General features: G+C 46.7%; 1 protein-coding gene across 1 annotated transcript; it reads left to right on the top strand.

The window, feature by feature from the left end:
* The first annotated feature begins 394 nt into the window (after window positions 1-394).
* TEKT4 (tektin 4) lies at window positions 395-24,263 on the top strand. Its single transcript, XM_035132003.2, has 7 exons — window positions 395-6,428; window positions 6,765-7,529; window positions 9,467-9,537; window positions 13,540-13,683; window positions 15,252-15,474; window positions 17,459-17,613; window positions 20,966-24,263. The coding sequence occupies exons 2-7, from the start codon at window positions 6,996-6,998 to the stop codon at window positions 21,180-21,182; spliced, it is 1,344 nt and encodes a 447-aa protein (XP_034987894.1). The 5' UTR covers window positions 395-6,428; window positions 6,765-6,995; the 3' UTR covers window positions 21,183-24,263.

The following is a 24,263-nucleotide window of genomic DNA, read 5'->3' as shown; positions in this document are numbered from 1 at the left end:
CCCATGTAAACCAAACTTAACATGAATGTGGGGCAGATTTTACATAATAGTGTATCCTGCATTGAAGCTGAGCTTGGCTTGCATATTACTAAAAGTTCAATTTAAATATTAAAACACATGAGCTATAATGAAGTAATGCAAAGCTGATTTTTTTCTTCTTCCTTTGTCTGAAACTGAACTCCTGCAATCCTCAAATGTGACTTACCCTGCTGGAGAAATAGATACCTTTTTAAAACCCTAATAAAATTCAAAATAAACCAACCTAGCTCGTTTGGTTTTTTAATACTTCTCTTCACTTTCTCTAGGCATCCGGAAAAGAGGGTGGGAAGTATCTCCAAACTCAAACGAGGTCAAACATAGCTTGTTTAAAATCTCAGATTTATGGAGGACTAATCCTACTTGTAAGAAGAAGAAAATGATTAGTTCCATTTTCTCAGCGTCCTGGAGACTTCTGAGTGTGTTTAGCTGTGCCATGACTGAAAGTAAAGCTCTAATTTGTATCGTTTTGGATGTAGAACATGAGAATGTTTATACAGTTCTTCACATACATTGGGAGAACAGCCATTATTCTGTGGTAGATCAGGTAGGGCTAACAAAGATTCTTGCCCAAAATGCTGGAGAGCTGCTGCCATCAGATCAAGGGGCCCCAGGGACCAAATGTGGCCATCTCCATCTGGGTCTTGGTGTAAGCTCAAGCCACAATTTTCACTGGCATTATTTAGTGCCCGTGTGCTTACCTGACTGGAATGTGTCCTTGGATTCTGATAATGATCTTTGCTTGGCTGGATGGAAGAGAGAGAGAAAGAAAGGTAGGTATGTCTGTAGAAACTAGCCTATTGTACAAAGGTAAAAGTTTGGCCTCTGGCCCCACCCCCCCACTGGCCTGTGGCTCCTGGAAGATAGCCCATAAGGAAAGTAGTCCCAGGGCTGGATTAACTAACATTACCCATGTTAGTTGCTACCACAATGCTAACATGGATAATGTCCCCCACCATGATCAAACTTTATATTAGATTTTTATGAACATTATTGCCACCATTGTTTTAACATACTGTGCGTATGTTATGTGGGACAGTTACTGCCTGTTTTCAGACATGTGTTTGTGCGCTGAGGCTGTGAATATAATGGCAGCAGTCCCTAAGCTGCCTGCTCAGAGGCTGGGATTGAATTGCTTTGTAACAGCGCGTCCTTTCTCTGCTTGGTAGAAGTAGCAGAAGTTTCATGGAATGAGAAGTGCGCTATAAAGGGATGGTCTAAAACACTGCTTCCCAGAAGCAGTGGTTCACAGACCATGAGCCACCAGCTGCTGGTCCACAGTGACTCCATCACAACGCAGTTGGGTGGGACACTTCAAGGACAAAATCTGGCACATTGACTGGTGGGGAGTGCCACTCTGCCACATCAGGGAGTTTGAGATGCACAGGTGTAAAAGTCCCTGTTGTTAAAAGGAGGAGGAAGCCTTTCAGGCCCAGACTGCCAGATCTGTGTTCTCACCCTACAGGTCAACTTTTCCCATTGTACGGAGCTACCCACCTGTCAGTAATGTGGCATAATGATGATAGGCAACCGAGATGGTTACTCCCAACCACTGAGTGAGGGGAGGGATCTGCTTCACCTAGTGATGGCTGATTGACAGGTGGTTGTAGTTGTTTTTTTTGGGGGGGGGAAACGGGCTTCTGGGCCAACATTTGCCTGCAGAGTGCGGACTGGAGATTCTCCATCCCTGATAGAGTTCATCTCACTTGTAGGATGCACAAACACAGGTCAACTTAGGTTATAGACCTGTGTGTGTTGCATGTACAGGCAGTGCCATTGGCCCAAGCCATAAAATAGGCAGAATGGAGGGGAAATGGAGTCCCTGTCAAATCTGATCCAGGGTGGGAAGTAAGGGATTCCTTCTAAAATGGGTAACCTTTTGTTCCTGATAAGTGATGGTGACAGTTCTCACACTTGGTTGTAGATTTCTCTGAGCAAGTTGTAGACTTCTCTTTGAGCCCAGGCCTGTATACGTGGTGGCTTTTTCCTTAAAGCTACCCTGTGAGGTTGGAGCAAGAGTTGACATGCCCATGGCCGCTGGGTGAATATCAGGACTAGGAATTTGAACCCAGGTTTTGCTAGACCACGTGTGGCATTATAGTACATGGGTGTAGAATTCAGAATCGCTCTTGACACAGTTGCACACAGACCTCCATTTCCTTCCACCAAATTACAGCAAAGTCATCAGCACTGGGTAGCCTCCATGCTGAAGATATTTCTGCACCAAAAAAAGGTATTTCTGCACTAAGAATATATGTACTGTTCTAGTCCTGCCCCCGTGCTGCTACCAGACTTACTTGGATGGCCACCTTTCTGGTTTCCAAGACCAGCTGCCATTGGCTGCATGATTTTAAGAATGCCTTTGCAAGGGAAACTTTTTTTAAAAAAACCTTTTTTTTTAAGATTAAGCCCAGCTGCTGGGGGACCTGTGTTCATGCCCAGTAACATATTCTGTGTTTTCGGGCAAGCATTACATACAACTAGCCTTGTATTCGGCCAAAGTGTGCATTATGTCCTAAAGTAATATTTCTGGGTCAGCGACTGCTTCTATCCTTAATCACTCATTCACTGGTTCATTGCAAATGTACGCAAGAGAAAACCCATGAATTGGCTCAGCAACTCCAGACTGCTATGCTGCCTGTGTGTCATTTATGACCTAAATCAACCCCACCCCACCCCCATTTTTATTGCAGGAGTGTAGGAAGTTGTTTTGTACGGAGTCAGACCATTGGTTCAGCTCAGTATTGTCTGTACCTGCGATGGGGTATCTGTAGCCATCCAGATGAACTACCAAGACATGTTGGCTGTGCTGCTTGGGGTTTTTAGAGTTAGTGCAGCACCCAGAGGGCCACAGGTTCATAATCTCTGCAGTCTACTGCAGCTTGCCAGGGTTTTTGAGGCGGGGTGTGTGTGTGCTTTCTGAGCTGCAGCAAAGAGCCATTGCTCAGTGATAAAGCATCTGCTTTGCATGCAGAAGTTTCTCTGGTTCAATCCCAGGTTTCTCCAAGTAAGGCTGAGAGAAGACTTCTAGAAACCCTAGAGAGCCGCAACCATTCAGTGTAAATGGTTCTGAGCGAGATTGACAAATTGCCTCCCTTGGTATAAAGCAGCTTCCTGGAGATGACTGGACCTGCTGCAGGAGCCCTTTCCCAGATTCCAAGGAAACTGACTTACTGTCCCTTCTCCTTTTCTACAAAAAAAGTGAATTGATTTGTCTGTCCGGACTTAAGAACACAAAAGGAATTCATGTCCCCCTGCAAAGCCAGAAATGGGATCCTCTTCAGGCATGCCCAAACTTCGGCCCTCCAGATATTTTGGATTACATTTCCCATCATCCCTGACCACTGGTCCTGTTAGCTAGGGATCATGGGAGTTGTAGGCCAAAACATCTGGAGGGCCACAATTTGGGGATGCCTGCTCTATGCGATGCCCCTTCTGGCATTTGAGGGGGTCATTAGACCCACAAAGTCACCTTGGTGCTGAGCCTCTCAAGCTGTTACCACGGGGGCTGCAGGCAGTGTGCTAGCCCATTCAAACATGGATTATTACTATTTAGTTTATTACAGTACTTGCACTTCACTTAAGATCCCAGGGTGGGTTACAAACATTTACAATACAACCTTAAAAACAGCTTTAAAATTGTGCAATTACAAAACATGCAGTCACAAAAAGGTAGGCTTACATCTTGGGTGGCAAAGACCAGGGTTAAGAGGCTTGCTTTCAGCATTGGCTGAAAGCTGTTGTGATGTTGCTAGATGCATCTCTGTAGGGAGGGAGTTGCACAATTTAGGGGCTGCCACAGAGAAGGCCCTGTCTGGAGCCATACAGCCTGAGCTTCTGAGGATGGTGGAACTAGCCCCCCACCCTGATGATCTTAACACCTGAAATAGTCCATAGGGAAGGAGGTAGTCTTTCAGGTAAAGGTAAAGGGACCCCTGACCATTAGGTCCAGTCGTGACCGACTCTGGGGTTGCGCGCTCATCTCGCTTTATTGGCCGAGGGAGCCGGCGTATAGCTTCCAGGTCATGTGGCCAGCATGACAAACCCACTTCTGGCAAACCAGAGCAGCACATGGAAATGCCGTTTACCTTCCCGCTGTAGCGGTTCCTATTTATCTACTTGCATTTTGACGTGCTTTTGAACTGCTAGGTTGGCAGGAGCTGGGACTGAGCAACAGGAGCTCACCCTGTCACAGGGATTCGAACCGCCGACCTTCTGATCAGCAAGCCCTAGGCTCAGTGGTTTAACCCACAGCGCCACCTGGGTCTCAGTCTTTCAGGTAGTTGAGGCTTAAGACTTTTACAGCTTCAAACACTAACCTGAGCACCTTGAATTACACCTGGAAATGAACTGGCAAGCAATGCAGCTGTTTTAAATGGGTTACAGTATTTTCAAACTTTCCTTGGACTGCCTTTTGAACCACTTGAAGTTTTCACATCATTTGCAAGGCCAGCCCCACTGAGAGCACATTGTAATAATCCATTCCAATCCTCCCAGTTGCCACCAGCTATTGTGCCAGTAGAGTTGTAGAACTCAGAAAGACGTAGGGGGGTTAAAGAGTTGTCAGCTAGGCTACAAAGACACGAGTAATCCTTGACAGACATCTCCAAGTAGGGGTGGAAATAACTATCTTCACCCCTCTTTAGAAATCCCAAAGTGTGGCCTGCAAATTCTCACCACTTGGCCAGACAACTATGTTTACCTGCAGACTGTCCAAAAAAGGGACTTGTATTCTTCAAGATAATCTGGTTTACTACAACTCCCATCAGCTGCAGGAATATACTGCTGGGACTGATGGGAGCTGTAGTCCAAAAAGCAGCCATTTATGTTGATAGGATTTGTACTTCAAGCACCACCTTGTGGGCAGCTGTCAAAATACATTACTTAGGGCTCTTCTGATACCATTTATCTTACAAATGTTAGCTGGAAGTACTTGGTCTGGTGCAACAAGTTGTTTCATTTGCTGCTTCAAATGGGAGTTGTGAATAAAAAAACCCTTGGCATTAAATCAAAAATACCAAACTTGATCCCTGGAGAAGAGCCTTGTCTTGGTAGCGCCTCTACTTTGCAAGAAGAAGGTCCCTGGTTTAACCCATGGCATCTCCAGAGAGGGCTGTGAAGGACCTCTGCCGGATATCCTGGAGAACAACTCGCTGAGGATAGCACACAGTTTGGACCAATGGTCTGACTGCAATGGTCTCATCAATAACATCTGAAGGCAGCCCTGTTTAGGGAAGCTTTTAATGTTTAATCAATTATTTTATTTTATTTTTCTGTTGGAAGCTGCCCAGAGTGGCCGGGGAAACCCAGCCAGATGGGCGGGGTATAAATAATAATAAATTATTATTATTATTATTATTATTATTATTATTATTATTATTATTATTATTATTTATTCAGTGGTAGAGGCACCTGCATTGCGGGCAAGTCTCCTGTCCAGTCCCTGGCATTTCCAACTAAATGCTGGTCTAAAACAAACAAGAGCTGTTCCCTGGAAAGCTGGTCTGATATAGACCAGCAAGTCTCCATTTTTAAACTTTCCTTGGACTGCTTGAAGATTGGTGTGCCTCCAGCAGATCCCTGAGCAAACTATTTTGCTTTGCACAGGAAAGCACTTAATATATTTCAATAACTAAGTTCCCAATTTAATGGATGTGTCTGTTTTTGAAAGTTGTGCAATATTGGATGTAGTGACGTTTGATGCTTATGTTGGTTCTCACTATCGGACTTGATGAATTTTCTGTTTCAAAGGTCCTCCCCTCCCACCCATAATTCCAATTTTGAGTGTTGACCAGGATCATGTACAGATAATTGGTACCCGTTTTGTAAATTCATGTACTTTTCGAGTGACAGCAGTGGAAACGAACGGAGGTCCCTCCATCACTTACACTACAATAGAGGTGGGGGGGACCCTTTTCCAGCCCCAAATCCACATTCCCTTGTGGTGGGAGCCACATGGCAGTGGTGGTGGGGGGGGGGGCTGGAGCTAAAAGTGGGGGCAGCTCTTATCCTTCATGCTACATCCCCATCTCTTGAAAATGCATGCATACAAGCAAGGGTTTCCTTACATTTCAGTGGCATAGTGCAGCCAGGCAAAGCCATGAGGGATGTGGCCTATACCTTCCAGGAAACAGATAAAGGGGCCTGGAGGAACACATCTGACCCTGGGCTTGATGTTTCTAGGCCCTGAGACAGCCGTAAACTATGACAGTTTTGTTTTCCCCCCACCTCAGTTACATCATGTGCTGCAGCTGCTGCCCACTCGATGTCCAGCTCTGATTCTGTGAGTCGATACTCCACCCACCTTTGCCACTGGCCTCGCCCACCACTGACGTGCCCCTAAGAAGGGTCTAGGTTGAGAAAGTTTCCCCACCGCTTGCCTAAGATCTCCTGTGAGTTCAGAGCCTTGGGACGAGATCTATTTTTAAAATACTGTCCTTTGATTAAAATTAATTCCAGGGGGGAGGGTTTTGTAAGATGTAATTAAGCAATAACAAAAAATTGATTACAAGAATTGCAAAGCAATTGACGACAACAGTGGGAAGCTCCATTGTAATTAAAGCACAAGGAAAAACAAGGCTGAAATGATTATGATGCTGCTATATTTTTTATTTTACTAACGTGGCAATTTGTAGCCACATTGATTTAGTGCACTGGGGGCTCAGCTCCAGAATCCTTTCTTTTGCAAATGATGTTCCCGTCCCTGTCTCCCCATTGGCTCGCTGCAGTCTCCCTAGGCGACAAGAGGCCGTGTCAGGGCTAACAGAACATTCCCCACATGGCTCATTGGCTTCAGGCGTCACCAGGGGCAACAGGACAACACGGAGCCTCAGCAAGGCTTTGCAGTTTTCTCCTAGTAGGTGAGCATCCCCACTGAGCCTGGGGACTTTCCTGGCTGGGGGAATCCTCTTTGTGGAGTTCTATTAGACCTGTGATTGGCCTGAAGAGCTCCTGGCACCATGTCTTACCCTGGTATCCTCCTGACCAAGGAGCCGGCTCCCCAGACCATCCCCGTCTCCGAGCTGCCCATGAAGGTCTACGAGGTAGCGCTGAACACTGGCCCCGATTCCTCCAGTGGCTTGGCTACCGCTGGCTTCCGCACGGCCAAGTACCTGCCCGAGGAATGGAACCAGCACAACTATGCCCGGTACCATGAGGCCTTTGCCGACCGCGACCACTCCGAGCGAGTCCGCATCGAGTCCCAGAATGTGGCCGCCTTCACGGCGGAGCTGGCTCAGCGCACCCAGGAGGACTCCACCATTAAGGTAGGCGAACGCCTCCAGGACATCCACTTCTGGAAGTCGGAGCTCCAGAGGGAGATTGAGGACCTCACGGAGGAGACGAACCTGCTGGCAGCTCAGAAGCTGCGCCTGGAGAGGGCCATCGACGCTACTGAGATCCCGTACAGCATTGCCATGGACAACCTGCAGTGCCGCGAGCGCCGGCTGCCTCCCGATCTGGTGAAGGACCAGGTGGAGGCGGAGTTGCTCAAGGTAGGACATTTACTTATTCATTCTGGGCTCAGGTTAAGAGGTTGGTTTGGACCAATAAAACCTCAGGACATGAAGGACTGCTTCCCCCCAATCTGGCCCCTGCAATCACTCTAAGCCAGTGATGGCGAACCTATGACACGTGTGTCAGACGTGACACGCAGAGCCCTCACTGCTGGCACGCGCCCTATCGGCCCAATCGCTCTGTTGTTGTTGTCGTCCCCCCCTGTTTGTTCCCCCACTCCTCACGCTACAGCTTGCCTCCGCTGCTAAAACCCGTTGTCAAAACCCGGATCCTTGTTGTTGTTGTTGTTGTTGCTGGTAGCCAGAGATTGGTTTTTTAACCCTTTCTGTGCTGTTTTTTTCTGGTGCTTTGGCAGATGATGATTGGGTGTAACAGTGTTCATTTTTTAACCCGTTCTGTGCTGGGTTTTTGGCGCTTTGGCAGACTATGTCGGTGCTGCGTGTAAGTTCCAGCGAAGGTATTATCCGTCATTTATTTCTGTTCTCTTCCCCCCCCCAAAAGCGCAGCAGCTTTGGGGCATCCCCCCCAAAAAACCTCCAAAACTTTGGCCAGCAGCTCCCCCCAAAAAGCTCAACAACTCTGGGCACTTTGTGTTAAATAAGGGTTTTTTGGTTTGGTTTGGTTAAATAATTAGTTTTTGGTTTATTAAATACAGTTAAATATGACAATTATACATTTTTGTTATTTAAACTATAAATATCGCGAGATTATGGTCTTTTCCTCGAAGTGACACACCACCCGAGTTATGCTCGGTTTTTGGGCGAAATTTGACACACCAAGCTCAAAAGGTTGCCCATCACTGATCTAAGCACTACACCACACTGGCTCTCAAGGATCAATGTTGTTGTGGCCTCGTTTCTTTTGGGGAAGCATCACAGCTCAGTTGAAGAGCACCTGCTTTGCATCGTCAAGAAGGTAGGGTTCCTGTCTGAACCCCTGGAGAACTGCTACCAGTCAGTGGAAACAACACTAAGCTATATTGGCTGATGGTCTGACTCGATGTAAGGTTATATATATCCCATGTCTCTAATGGGAAACGGCCAAAGCTTAAAAAGTCCCAGGTTCAGTCCTTGACATCTCCAGGTGAGGCTGGGAGAGATTCCCTGGCTGAAACCCTAGAGAGATGCTGCCAGTCAAATATACAGTGTATATATTTGCATGCATTTAAAACCTGCCTATGGGAAGCACTGTGTCTGGAAGAGAAGTGCCCCCCCCATTCCCAGATCCGCATTTTATCTGGCCCTCTGCTAGGTTGGTCCAGGGCTTGGGAGGGGGGCATGTCACAAGGGTTGTGGTTTAGGGCAGGCGCTGTTTCCACTCCTGAAGTGCCATTGTCTTCTGGGGTGGCGGGGAGAGATGGAGGCATGTGCATAAAAGGTGGGGGAGCAGCGATCTTGTCAATGACATTTATTGTTGTGCCACACCATGCCCACTGGTGTGAATGAAATTTGGCGCGAAATGCTGGCATATTGGTCAAAAAGCCACAGTTCGATCACACAGCAGTCACTGCAGTGTGGAAGGAACATTAGGAAATGGGGCAGAAGGACTAGCGTTATAATCAGGAAAACTAATGCAATTATTTCCTGTGGCTGAATGCACCTTATTTCTCTATCCATACACAATCAAACGAAAAACAGAAGGAGCACAGTTCAGTTTTGGAGAATATCATAGCCTTAATATGATATCTAAAAGACACTCATGTTGGTGCCTGGTTGGGAGACGGGCACTGAATGCCCAAACTGGAATGGCTATTGCATAACCTTTGGAAGTTTGGAGCACCCAGGCAAGAACCTCCTTTGAAGATTGGGCAGTTCCTATAAGACACCCTCGCCTAACCTGTTGCCTTCCAGATGATTTGGACTACAACTTCCAGCAGCCCCGGCCAGCTGCTAATCTCTCTCCTGCTTTTATCTAGGAAGCTGAGCTCATCAGAAACATCCAAGAGCTACTCAAACGAACTGTGAAGCAAGCTATTAATCAGATACAGTAAGATCCCTTTCCACTGTTGCGGGTTGCTGGTGTTCTAACTAACTCTTGAACCTAGTCCTGGTGTAACGTGTGATCGATTGGGTGGAAAATCAAAGCATTGTGCTCTGCAGAGGGTGGGGTGTGTGAACTGATACCTTGTAACTTTGGTATCCTGTGCCCCTGATGCACAGCCCAGCCAGCATTCTGAAGCTAAGCAGCTCTGAATCTGGTCACTGTCTAGATGGGAGACCAAATGGGACACACACACACACACACACACACACACACACACACACACACACACACACACACCATAGCTGCCAAGTCTCCCATTTTTCGTGGGAAACCCCCATATTTAAAACAGTTTCCCGCTGGCAGCTTGGATGAAAAAAAATCCCGTAAATCCCCCGGATTTCTTACCTGCCAGGGAGGCTCCATTTTGGGTCCTGGTGCCGCCCGATTTCCGGTGCCCATACATGGGTAGCACAGCACTGGAAGTTGCTTCTACGCATGTCCGGACATGCGTAGAAGCGATTTCCGGTGCCGCGCTGCTGCTGATCCCGCATTTTTTTGGCGGGAGACTTGGCAGCTATCACACACACCCCCTTTCAATTCATAATAGAAGCAAGGTGGGTGTAGAATTGAACTACAGTGGTGCCTCGCAAGACGAAATTAATTCGCGCCGCGAGTCGCTTCGTCTAGCGATAATTTCGTCTTGCGAAGCGCGGGTTGCTGCGGCAAAACAAACAAACAAAAATCCGCCGAAAAACTTCGTCTTGCGAAGCGCGGCCAATGAAAACTTCATTTTGAGAGTCACCAAAAACATCGCAAGACACTTTCGTCTAGCGAGTCTTTCGTTGCGCGAGACATTCGTCTTGCGAGGTACTACTGTAATTAAGTAATAAGTGTGTGAACTGCTTTGCAAATGGTTGTGATTGTGTTGATAAAACAATGATAATAACATGACAAATCTACTTGCATGTTACCAGAGTCCTAGGAGATTAATGGTTAATTGCATCATTGATTGGCATGAGACTTTAGTGGACCACAGTACACTTGCCTCAGGGATTCATGCATGAATAACCTCCTGACTAGACTGCTGCAATCTAGTCTTCATAGAGCTGCCCTTGGAAGCAGCCTGGTAGCTGCAGCTGTTACAGAATGCAGTGAAGGGAGGATCATATCCCCCTTGGCTGCCTGTGAAATACTGGGGTATTTCACAATAAATGGATGCTGGTATCAAGTGTACAAAGCCCAGTTTCTTCTGAGCTGGCTGTGTTCCTACGTCCCCAGGGTCTTCAGCTTAGTGTAATGCCAAATGACCTTGTCCCCCTCCTCCTGGAGCTGTGGGTAAGAGCATAGTAAGAGCATAGTTTTGATTGGCTACCAAACAGCCCAAACTAGCCCCATCCTAATGTTCGATTTCCTTTATAATAATGTTCGATTTCCTTTATAAAAACTTCCTTTATAACTTTTTAGAGAGAAAATGTGCTCTTATAGTTGCCACTAGATGGCAGTATGAACTAAGAAACAAGAATACACACAGGCAAGCTGCAGAACAGCTTTGGATAATATGGAAAGGGATGGTTTCGGGGAAGAGTATCATCCATGATTGAAGCGTCCTGTCCCCCACGCTTGTTTGTAACGTCCACAGCAGAGCCTGTGTCCCTCTCCCACTACACTGTTCTTCTTTGGCAATCACTTGTAGCCGATTAAGATTGTCTTCCATAAACACGGTTTTAACAATGGGTCCATAAGTGACACTGGAGGCCAATTCTGGATCCACACGTCCTTCCACAGTGGGGACATTGGTTTCCAGGTTGGAGCTGATCATGGTGTGGATTTGCCAAGCGTGCCTTCCTCTTAGCACGTTTCTCCCTTGTGTCCTGAGATCGAGTGTCTTCAAAGCCCATGACACCTTTGGTAAAAGCTGCTCTCCAACTGGAGCGCTCGCAGGCCAGTGTTTCCCAGTTGTCAGTGTTTATACTACATTTTTTAAGATTTGCCTTGAGACAATCTTTAAACCTCTTTTGTTGACCACCAGCATTACGCTTTCCATTTTTAAGTTTGGAATAGAGTAGTTGCTTTGGAAGACGATTATCAGGCAGCCACATAACATGACCAGTCCAACAAAGTTGATGTTGAAGAATCATTGCTGGTGATTTTTGCTTCTTCCAGTACACTGATATTAGTTTGCCTGTCTTCCCAGGTGATGAGTAAAATATATGAAGCTTGTGTGTAGCACTGCAGGAGGAAAGAACACAGCTCCCCCTTTGGGTAAATGCAAAGAACTAGAAACTTGAAACAGAATTGGTGGTTTCTGGTCTCCTAAGCTGCATAATGCCTTTGTCTCATAGCACAAATGTGTGGGTTTGCCTTGCATATAAGTTTGCAGGGAACTTGTGGCCCTCCTGATGATGTTGGACTATAGCTCCCATCAGCTGCAGCTAGCCTGGGGATGATGGGAAATGTAATCTAGCCACTAGGACGGTCACAGGTTCCCCTTGTTGGCAGAATAAAAAAACAACCTCTGCCTCATTTTGCACCTGCCTGGCTTTTCCCAGACATTTTTTTAAAAAAACATTTCTAACATTCTTGGCAAATATGACTGTCTCTAATTTTTATATAAAGTGAGATCTTGATGTGCACCCTGAATTACTTGATTTGCCTTTCTCAAATTATGTTCTAATTACTTTTAATTGCACTCACTTGAGCGCGTCAAGGATGGATTTTGCTCTTGGATGAGCGTTTCAGTTTGAAATGTTCTCAGCATTGCATAACATCATGCTAAGGCTGATGGCTCGCATTTCTTGGTTGGAACTGCCACCAGGTGTCATATGGAGAGCTGGAAGGAAAGGGCCTTTTTTGAATATTCACTGGGATTCAAATCCAACAGTGAAATCTATCTGTGAATAGCAATCTAAATAGAAGGGTTCCCCCCCCCCAGAACTGGTCTTTTTATTGAGGTGTCGAACCATATAAGGTACTGTATGAAGGCAAATCTCAGGGCTCTCCAACATTTTCAGGCTGTTGGGTAGCCTTCTCCATTCTGGTGGCCTGCAGATGCCTTGGGGAATACATCCCTTCCAACACTCCTTAGATGAAAATAAGGGCATTTCTCACTCCCTAGCATTTCCTATCAGAAGACAGACGAGTGCCGCCACCATCACTACACCAATGGGACACAGCACATATGCCCTCCACTGTGCTGAGAAAACCCCTTAAACTCGATTTTATCTTATTTTATTCTTTGGTAGAGTTGCAAAAAGAACAACACACACCAAGAATTTTTTTTTAGAAAGGGGCAAGATTGAACGTGGATGCAAAGTTTTTTTTTTAAAGACTCCTTGCGCTCTGCTCTGTCCCACCTTTCTTCCTTCCTAGGTTGGTCCTGGCCCTCTGCTTGCCTTTCAGAGCCGATGCATTGTGTGGGGCTGGGCATTGGCGGCAGCAGCCTCGCCTCCTCTTCGCCCGCTCTCCAGCAACCACTACAAGCTGCCCAAGGGAGGAGGCTGGCAACTGCAGCCCCTGAGAGGCAACGGGATGCTCCCTTGCATCTGCCACCGCCGCTTGGGACAAGGGCCGGCTCATCTACTTCCCTGAGCTTGGAGGCGCTGGCAGGGGATCAAAGCTATCACATTTGGCTTTCGTAATTCTGGGACTGTTCTTGGAGGGTATGGGAATACAGTTCTGGTAGCTCAGCCATGCTGGCTGGGGCTGATGGGAGTTGTAACCCAAAACACGGCAGCACGGCCTGGGGCTGATGGGATCTGTAGTCCGAAACATCTGGAGGGATGCTAGGCTGGGCAAGGCTGCTGTTAGGCATTCAGTACCTATTTAGACAGGCTGCTCTCTGAAACACAAATCTCTGAGGAACTGAACTTCACAAGGTTTTCTTGGGCTGACTAAAATTGGGTGTGTAGGCTGCATTTTGCTCACAAAACAAAGGTGAATGGTGGGGAAGGAGTGTGCTTTCAAGTCCCCCCTCCAGTCTGAGGTTTGCGGTGTTTGATTCTGCAGATTAAATCGAGATCACAAGGAGATCTGTGAAATGGACTGGTCTGACAAAGTTGAAACTTACAACATTGACGAGAAATGTGGGAGGTACAATAACCAGAGCACGAACATCCAGTTCCATCCAAACACATCGAGGTTCGAGGACAGGTGAGAACCTCTGGATCACCTACACCTGGGAAGGAAGGCGGCACAGAGTAAGGAATCCACTGTATCTACCCTTAGGTGTCACCATTTGTGTATTTGAGAGATACTTGCCGTGGCCGCTGGAGCCCACTGGTAGGAGGGAAGGCCAGGAGACCAACAGCAGGTGGCGCCAAAGCCGATGACAGGCGGAGCCAACTAATTCTGGTTTTGTAACTATCCCCTCTGCTGAGTTGTACAAAGGCAGTATTGAAGCTAAAGAGGAAGATAATAGAGAGGGCTGCCCCACTGAGCTGGTTGCAAGTAAGAAAGGCGGGTGGAGGGGCTGGCTAAAGGCAGGCTGAGGTTGCTGGGCCCACTCATCCCAATGGACTAACCTCTACAGGATGAAGGCCGTCCAGTGAACTTCACAGCTTGAGCAGAGATTTGAACATGGGTCTCCCCAAAGTCCAACAATTTACCCAACACACCATCCCCATCCCTGGTGAGGTGAGCAGAACCAAACACAGTACAGTAGTACCTCAGGTTACAGACGCTTCAGGTTACAGACTCCGCTAACCCAGAAATAGTACCTTGGGTTAAGAACTTTGCTTCAGGATGAGAACAGAAATTGTGGGGCGGCGGCAGCAGCGGGAGGCCCCATTAGCTAAAGTGGTACCTCCGGTTAAGAACAGTTTCAGGTTAAGAACGGGCCTCCGAAACGAATTAAGTTCTTAACCCGAGGTACCACTGTATTTTAAATGTGAATGCCCCATAGATGCAGTCCAGATAGATGCAGTCCCAAAGATGGGGCGCGGGTGGCCTAAACCACTGAGCCTCTTGGGCTTGCCAATCGGAAGGTTGGCAGTTTGAATCCTGCGATGGGGTGAGCTCTCGTTGCTCTGTCCCAGCTCCTGCCAGCCTAGCAGTTTGAAAGCATGCCAGTGCTAGTAGATAAATAGGTACCACTGTGGTGGGAAGGTAAACAGCGTTTCCATGTGCTCTGGCACTTGTTACGACCCTCTGTACACCAGTAGCAGTTTAGTCACGCTGGCCTCATGATCCGGAAAGCTGTCTGTGGACAAATGCCGGCTCCCTTGGCCTGAAAGCGAGATGAGTGCCACAGCCCTATAGTCACCTTTGACTGGACTTAACCGTCCAGGGGTCCTTTACCTTTTTTAACCTTTTACCTGCAGTCCAGGAGTGGGGACCAAATGCCACCCACTGAACTCTGTCTGGCCCTTGGAAATTTCCCCAGGCCTCCTTGATTTTTGCCAGGCTGGAATGTGTCCTTGAACCCTGAGGATGCCTCTTGCTTGGCTGGATGGAGGAGAGAGAGCAGTGTGTGCATCTGTGTAGAAGCTAGCCTACTATACATAGGCAACGTTTGCATCATTTCCTCTGCCCACGTTTGCTTCGGGTCCCGTCCGCCACTGCCATGTGGCATTCCCGCTCCCCACAAGAAGGGAACGTGGCCCTCAGTCAGACAAAATGTCCCCTAGCCCCATTTGGGGATGGCGGATGCTGTGACGCTCACAGTTTTGTTTCCCATCTGCTTCTGCCCTTGTCGCTCCTCCCCGGGGCCCACGCCACAGCGCTTCCACGCCCGAGACGTGGGCCAAGCACAGCCACGACAACATCTACCGGGCCGAGCGAGAGAAGCTGGCGTCCATCAATCTCCGCGCCCTGATCGACAACATCCTCCGTGACACAGCTGAGGACCTCCGCATGCAGTGCAACCGGGTGAATGAAGCCTTCGCCAAGCAGTTGGAGGTGCTGGAAGATGCCAAGCACAAGCTGGAGCACCACCTGAAGAAAGTACGGGAGAAGCTTCCTGGATTGGTCCACCCCAAATATCAGCACTGGGTTTGGGGGGGGTGGGTTGCTTGAGCAAGGCACCTTCCCTCAGTGAATCTACTTCCTCAGGGGGAGACCTTGCATACCCTACAAGTTTCCCAGAGGAAAACGTGGACATCCTGTTTCCCCCTTGGCGCCATTTTGGGTGCCATGATCTCGCACGATTTAGCGTCAAGATCTTGGCCCCAATCTCGTGTAAAAACACAAGTTTTTGAGTCCCAGAAAAAGCATGTCTTTTGGGCTCTGTGATCTCACACGGGAGCACAGACACGAAAATGCATTTTCCGGTTTGGGGACTCAACATGTGGGAGGGTATGACATTGACAGTGGCAGCTTGACAGATACCTGACTAGGCCGGCCCTTGACACTAGCCCAGGCATGCTGTAAAGCAGGGTTAGGAAACCTAAGGCCCCAGTGTTGCCCGTAGAACTGTCCCTAGGCCACAGGCCCTCACTGGGCCTGCTTCACATCCTCCTCGAGTGTTTTTGCTTGGCTGGAATGTGTGTCCTTGAACTCTGATAATGCCCCTTGCTTGTTTTGATGGAGGATGGTGTGTGTGTGTGTGTGTGTGTGTGTGTGTGTGTGTGTGTAAACTAGCCTACTGTACAAAGGTAAAATAGATATTTGTTGCTCCACCCCCCCACCCCCTGTCTTGATCTCCGGCCAGGAGCATATTACTCTGCAGTAGAGTTGACTTGCCCCCTGTTCCCCATCCACCATTCACCTCAAGGGAGATACAAATGATGAGAGACACAGGAGGAGATTGGAGGGAAGAAAATAAGTGTTTGGGCAAGTTGAGCAAAATTTCTCCTGGGAGGTGGGGGGTCCCCAGTGGGCACCATAGAAGGTGCCGGTGGGCATGTTGGCAACCTGTGGTTTAGTGTTAGGTGGGAACCAGGCCGCCGACAAAGCAACAGCTAGTGCACTTTATACCTTCAAATTAAAGTGGAACCTCGGTTTATGAACACCTCGGTTTACGAATTTTCGGTTTACGAACGCCGCGGACCCATCTGGAACGGATTAATTCACTTTCCATTATTTTTAATGGGAAAGTTCGCTTCAGTTTATGAACGCTTCAGTTTAAGTACTCCGCGGACCCGTCTGGAACGGATTAATCCACTTTCCATTACTTTCAATGGGAAAGTTCATTTCAGTTTATGAACGCATCAGTTTATGAACAGACTTCCGGAACCAATTGTGTTCATAAACCGAGGTACCACTGTAGTTTCCGTTTGAAGTGTTGTGGTGTGTCCTCCTTGTTTTCAGAACAGCTCTCTAACTGAAGCGCTGACTCTGTCTCCAGCAGTGACTTTTCACTCGCAAACCAACACCACCCTTTGCCTAACAGGATACTGCAAGCAGATTTACCATACTTTTCCGTGTTTAAGACGAGGTTCTTTTATTGAAAATAAATCTTTAAAACTGGGGCTCGTCTCATACACGGATAGTGCGGAGGGGGGACGGGTGATTGGTGTCCGCCGTGAGCAGGAGATTGTCAGCGGCATTTGGGCGGGTGATTGGTGGCCGCGGCAAGGCCTGCTGGCGATTGGCTGCTGCTGTGGAAATTGTTTGGGCGATTTGCGGCTGCTGCCGACGAGCGGGCACACCAATAGCGGCTTTGGCCAAGTGTGCGATTGGCAGCGGCGGTCAGACGGGTGAGCGATTGTCGGCAGTCCCCCCCACCCCCCATAAAGCTCAAGAACTCTTGGCCATTTCTCCCCATTTACTTAATTTGGAGTCCCCCAAAATAGGGGTCGTCTTAGACACGGAAAAATACAGTACTTTGTGTATAAAAGACCTGGACATCTAAACATGCCCCAAAGTATTTCTAAAGCGTCCCCCTCCCCTTTTTGTGTATGTGCTGGAAGCCTCCAAGAAATGCAGCCAGTTGGGTGGTGTATAAATAATAAAAAAATTATTATTTATTTTAATTATTTTAAAACAGACTCTTAAGGAAATTGGAGATCAAGAGCACAACATTGAAGCTCTCAAGCAAGCTATTAAAGACAAGGAAACTCCACTCAAGGTAGCTCAAACGAGGCTCTATGACCGTTCATTCAGGCCCAATGTGGATCTCTGCAGAGACGCTGCCCAGTTTAGGTAAGTGTTGTTCAAGCCTGGGGGGTGTGTGTCTGAGGGATTTTTTTTTTAAAAAAATCTATGCTAGTTTTTCTGTGAAATAACCTAATTTTCACTAACCTAATGTGCCCATTGGAATAGAATTACCCAGCAGACCTTGCACTTCTCTGAATGTGGTAACATGATTCTCAGCAACTTAAATATTCCTTTTTGCAAGAAAAAATACGTATATGGGAGAGATATGAATTTTAAGTCCCGTTTTCAGAGAAAATATACATTTAAACATGAATTCTGGAAAAATGCCTTTAAATATACATCAAGTGTGTGTGTGGGGGGGAAGCCCATTTAAAACACTTCTTTTAGGGAGAGAATAGTAAAAGCTCATTTGGCGAGAAAATACACTAACACCTATTTTGACTATTTTTCAAAAATATATGCTCATAGGTTTAAAATAATTCATAGGTTATTGTGGATATAGGGCAGAATGGAATTATGGGTAAAAATATGAAAGAGGCCAGAAACAGATTCATTTGATTTCATTTCAAGCACTTTTGCTTTGCTGGCCAGCCATGACTAATAGCAGCTCTGAAGGCGAGGACTGGGCTGGAGTTGCAGAGTGGGGTGGCCCCATTTTATTTTATTTTTAAGTTTTATTTACTTATTACAAAAAAACCAAAAGCACCGCCTTTCAGAAATCCTCCCTGGATGTCAGTTCCACCTTTGAAATCCCTGTAATGTATGGCAGCTCTACCTGAAATCAAACCATGGCTTCCTTTGGGTGTCGCTTGATGGAGCAAAATGCGTCGGCAGATCCAATGGGGGACCTCTAAAGTGATGCACAGTTTGGCTCTCAAACTGCCCAAGATGATCAGGTCCAAGGTTGGGCCCACTCACTATTCAGCTTGATTCCGATGTTACATGGAATGATGTAGTGGCAAATTAAGAATATGGGATCCCTTCATGATCATCGCAGCCACTCATCCTCACAGCCCCTTCTAAGAATTCATATTAATTTTAAAAATATACAATGGTAAGAACTTGGAATGCATTGCAATGTTCTATTCAGATCTCCATGTGTTGCCCTTCAGCTAGTTCTACTAGGTTCTATGCCTATACGTGGGCAAATGATTTGAAGTGCTCCAATACATCCTTTTGGAATGACTTAATTTTCCTTGAAGTTCCATTGTACCGGTATGTAACAGAACCTGCACACCAGTCCCTTGAAACTGGAGCCCCTTTTGTGGCCAGTGTTCCTAAATGCTTAGCTTTGGAGCCTACAGAATAACAACTCTTTGATGTTCTTCCTGCACATCTTCTCTAGAGGGACCCTAGGAGCCAATCCTCTGAGGCTGACTCGCCTCCTTTACTCTGATTGGCTCTTGTCAGCACAATGGGGGGAAAGTCATCTTCTTGGGGAGGAAAAAGCTCCCCTTTCATCCTGGTTGAGTGGTTCTAGGATACTGGAGACGGGGACCTTGTTGGGACCCTGCTGAAGAAATAGTAACAGGTCTTTGATAAACACACACTACACCTCTGGTTATATAAGCAGCATAGATGCTCCCAGGAAACTGAGCTGCATGGGCCTGTATCTGTGTTTAGACAAGTGTTTTGTGGTAGTTTTGTGTGAGTGAGACAGAATTCTAACAGCTCCTCTTAAGTTCTGTTTAGCAAACTCACTTGCAAAAAGGTACTCGGGGGTGGGGGGCGGGACTGTACACTGTACTTAGGGTACAGGATTGTACAGAACAGATTGATTCCAGGTTGCAGCATATTACTAATACATCCTTTAAAAACCTACACACATACACGATCTTTTCACTGCAGTGCTTCTAATTGTGGCCTGCCATTATGGCAGAAAGGTTATCTACAACTCTTGAGTGCAGAAGTAACAAAGTGGGCATTTATCAGCTTGCAAACATGTTTGACGGACGTCTCCCATCACCGACATGTTTGTACAAAACGGAACACCCGAGAAAAGAAAAGGGAGAAGAAAAGGCTGAAATTGCTTGATGCCTTTTCACCTGCCGGTCTTCTAAATTAGAAACAGGCATTGAACAGCTCCAAGGAGAGAAGATGTTCACTAGACATGCAAAAATGACCCGCAATTCTCATTCCCTGTACAGTATTACAAAATTGATTTTGTATGAGCCATAAACGATGTAGGCAGGTTTTTAGTCCAGAGGCAAATGCAAACAATGGCAAGGAGAATTGCTGACCAGTCTAGATCTGAAGCTCCTGCTTTGCATGAGGAGGAGTCCTCTTTCATTTGAGATTGGATTACTCCAATGCGCTTTTCTGTGGGGTGTCCCTTGCGCTTGATCCAAAATCTATAGCTTGCCTAGACTGCTGCTGCACAATTGCTGACGAGTGGGACCCCATTAGCATAGAGACAGACATTTGCTATCTGTCCGAGTTGTTATTGCTATATAAAGCCCTTGACAACCTGGGGCCAGTTTACCTGTCAGATTGCGACAAATTGGAAGAGTGACAAAGTTCCGTCAAGATCAGAATGGATTCAAAAAGTTGGCCGAATATGCGGAACTAGATACCGTAGCTTGTCAGAGAAAATAAAAAACAAACCAAAACAGGTATTTACATCAAGATGGGAAGTCTTTAAAACTTATTTGAAAAAATAACAATGGTAGTTTAAGGTCAGTTGCAGCGTTCGAATAATTTCAGCAGTAGTTTTAAGTAGGATGTAAAAGATAAGTCAGATCAAAGATGATCAAACTTTAATAGAACTTGTGGCAGTGTATAAACAATGAGAATTTGAGGTGGGGAGTAGATGACAGAAAAATACAATTATTATTTCAATATTAGGAGAATATTAGTTGATATATCAAGTTTCCTTTCCTTTTTTTCCTCTTCTTTCTCTTTGTGGTGATGGATAGTTGTTTTCTTTTTTTGTTTGATGTGTAAAAGTGATTAATTTTTTTAAAAAAAGAAGTATTATTAACAGCTCTGGAAAAAAGAAAAGAAAAAGAGATTGCCTTATCCCCATATATGCCCACTTAGCTGCTTCAATCTGTGAAACTGACTCTGTTACAGGCACCACATAATACTCATTCTGCACTTGTAGGAAATAGATTTTATATTTTTCTATTGTGGCAGCGCCTTCACTTTGGAACTCCCTGCCTATGAACACCAGACAGATTCCTTCACTGTAATTTTTTTTGTTTTACTCTTTCTGAAAACCTTTCTGCACCAAGGTTTTATTACAGTCAAGCAGCATATAAATTTTGTGAAATAAATGTTGGATGGTGTGGTTTCTAGGCAGGCTGGACCACCCGCTCCTCCAGCCCAACCTTCTTTATTTAAAAGAAAATTATTCCCTGCACCTCTGACATCCATTGCTCTGTTTCGCACTTTCCAGGCTGGTCAGTGAAATCGAAGAACTGACAGCGTCCATTGAGGCTCTCAAGAAGAAGCTACTGGAGTCAGAGCAGGCGCTGCGCAACCTCGACGACTCTCGGATGCATCTTGAGAAGGAGATTGCCGTGAAGGCCAACAGCATCTTTATTGACAGGCAGAAATGCATGGCGCATCGATCGCGATACCCGACCATCCTTAGACTAGCAGGATATCAGTAGCCACTGCTCCCTCCGGTAGAGGAGAGCGACCCACTTGCCTCGACTGACGAGAAATTCAGTTGCATAGGAATGTGAGCTTCTCTTCCCTCCCCCAGTTTTTGGTTTGTGTTGAAATAAAATGCAGACATGTTGCCAGGAGTTGTGGACTGTTGTCTGCTGGAGACTGGAGCCTTTTATCTGGGAGACTTGGTGGTTTATAAACCCCGACGTGGGGAGGGGTGGTAGTGTCCTCAAAACATGGTGTTGTGGCGAAGAGTGCAAGCTGCTACGTCCTTAAGGAAATGGTAGAGCATCTGTTTGCATGCAGCAGGTCGAAGGTTTGTTCTCTGGCACTTCCACGCAGGAGAAGCTGCCTGCCTGAGACCCTGAGGAGCTGCTGTCAATCAGTGTGGGCAGTAGGGTGATGACTTTTTTACAACCTCATTTCCCTGTATCATAATTTGATGAGCTCTCATTAAAGATTAGATAAAATCTTTCAAAGAGATTTGATAAAAAAAACCTCGCTCACAAAATGATTTAAAAAAATTTATCAGTTTTTTTGACCATTTTTGAAGTCACTGTAAGCAGATATAAAATTGAACCCAAGCTTTAGAGTCACATATATACAACAGTATATAGGGTCATCAAACACACAAGGAAGCTTTTTTTAGCTGCAGTAACAGTATAGATGCCGCTAGAGGACGATGTTTTGCTACCTCTCCTGTAGGTTCTTTTCCCAGCATGCCCGGCAGGGTCTGCTGGCTGAGTTTTGAGGTCCCAAAAAGGGCCTTTTACCTTGCGCAGGTGTGACATTTGTATACCCTATGTTGCTAAGAACACTCCCCATTGTGGAATGTGGTGTTGTGTCCAAATTCGATACGAAATATATATAGAATTGCTAATACAATTTTATGAAATGGTAAAACGGCATACAAAAAAATTAAAAACGGTTTGTGCGTAACCCTTTTTAATATTTCAATGGAATATACCTCGTTTGAGTCATTAATAGGCAAAAGTTCATTCATTTGTGCTACAGGAAATAATTTTTGAGAAAAAAATATGAAAAAGTCATCACCCTAGTGTGGACAGTGCTGAGCCAGATGGACCAAGAAGTCTGACTTGTCACAAGGCAGCTTCCTATTACTGGTACTGTATGTTCTGGTGTTCCCATCTCACCTTGGTCACAAACTGACCCGGTCGCCATAAAATCAGTGAGTGCTGGTCCTCCTTTCTGTGGAGGAAGCACAAAGGAACCTGAAGCAGTTGGAGCAGCGAAGACCTAGGTGAGTTGATGAATGCCTTTGAGAGGGCCCTGGCTGACCTATTTTGGGAGCAATTGACTCATCTGTTCCTGGCCTGGAGAAAGGGCGAGCTCAGGAATAGGGCTGGGTGGTACCTGTGGTTTTCAACATTGCGATATATCACCAGCTAAACATCACGATATAACGATGTGATGTCTGAAATAAGGATGGAGTTATGTAGAGGCATTGGCTGGTTTTCACCACATTGTGATTTTTGCATAGCACACACCACAATTCGCAATATATTGCCAGGTCAAAAATTACGAAACCAATACCATGAGATGGACTTGAAACTGGTTTGGGATAATATACCGCCCAGCCCTAACACGCATCATGATATTGCCAGGTCAAAACCTGATACCGGTATCACAATATGGACTTCAAGCTGGTTTTGGACGATCAGAGCCGTAGAAAGGGGTGTGTGGGTGTGGTCTGCCCTAGGTGTCATGACTGGGGGGGGGTCACAAAATGGCAGGCGAGTGGGCGGCACACCTCATGCCTGGAGGCAGCAGCTCTTCTGACCCAGTGGCAGACAGCAGCCCTCCTCAGCCGTGGCGAGGGGCTCCTGGCAGCAGCAGCTCCGTTGCTGGGTCATGTCAGACCCGGCTGTGGAGACCAGGAGGAGAGTGAGCAGTAGCTTCCCCGCCCCTCTCCTACCCTGAACTGTGGCGTGTAGGAGGGCACCCTTTGCGCCCCACCCCCCTCAGGAGCACACCTGCCCTGGGCAGCATGGGCATACGCTCCGCCACTGTGGACGATATGTTGATATATCACCCAGCCCTACTCAGGAAAAGCCGCTGGTTCTAATGAGGCCAAAGATCCCCTGCCCTGTTCTTCAGAGCTGTATTGTTTTCAGGTCAGTTCTGTGTCTAGGGCAGCTGTCTATCAGCTCCATCTGGTACGCAGGCTGAGACCCTACCTGCCTGCAGACTGTCTCGCCAGAGTGGTGCATGCTCTAGTTATCTCCCGCTTGGACTACTGCAATGCGCTCTACGTGGGGCTACCTTTGAAGGTGACTCGGAAACTAAAACTAATCCAGAATGCGGCAGCTAGACTGGTGACAGGGAGCGGCCGCCGAGACCACATAACACCGGTCTTGAAAGATCTACATTGGCTCCCAGTACGTTTCCGAGCACAATTCAAAGTGTTGGTGCTGACCTTTAAAACCCTAAATGGCCTCGGTCCAGTATACCTGAAGGAGCATCTCCACCTCCATCATTCTGCCCGGACACTGAGGTCCAGCACCAAGGGCCTTCTGGTGGTTCCCTCGTTGCGAGAAGCCAAGTTGCAGGGAACTAGGCAGAGGGCCTTCTCGGTGGTGGCGCCTGCCCTGTGGAATGCCCTCCCAACAGATGTCAAAGAGGAAAACAACTACCAGACTTTTAGAAGACATCTGAAGGCAGCCCTGTTCAGGGAGGCTTTTAATGTTTGATAGATTATTGTGTTTTGTTTTTCTGTTGGAAGCCGCCCAGAGTGACTGGGGAAGCCCAGCCAGATGGGCGGGGTATAAATAATAAATTATAATTAGTATAAATAATAAATTAAATAATGAATTATGGTGCTGGAGGAGACTCTTGAGAGTCCCATGGACTGCAAGAAGATCAAACCTATCCATTCTTAAGGAAATCAGCCCTGAGTGCTCCCTGGAAGGACAGATCGTGAAGCTGAGGCTCCAATACTTTGGCCACCTCATGAGAAGAGAAGAATCCTTGGAAAAGACCCTGATGTTGGGAAAGATTGAGGGCACTAGGAGAAGGGGGCGACAGAGGACAAGATGGTTGGACAGTGTTCTCGAAGCTAC

This window comes from Zootoca vivipara, chromosome 14, assembly GCF_963506605.1.
Source record: "Zootoca vivipara chromosome 14, rZooViv1.1, whole genome shotgun sequence".
Taxonomy (NCBI): domain Eukaryota; kingdom Metazoa; phylum Chordata; class Lepidosauria; order Squamata; family Lacertidae; genus Zootoca; species Zootoca vivipara.
This window is presented reverse-complemented; position numbering and strand designations above follow the sequence as displayed.

Bases quoted from the DNA above. Each gene is read 5' to 3' on its own strand.
- TEKT4 (XM_035132003.2), top strand. From the start codon at position 6,996: ATGTCTTACCCTGGTATCCTCCTGACCAAGGAGCCGGCTCCCCAGACC. The intron at 9,538-13,539 runs GTAAGATCCCTT...TTGATTCTGCAG, and splicing joins CAAGCTATTAATCAGATACA to ATTAAATCGAGATCACAAGG. The intron at 17,614-20,965 runs GTAAGTGTTGTT...CGCACTTTCCAG, and splicing joins AGAGACGCTGCCCAGTTTAG to GCTGGTCAGTGAAATCGAAG.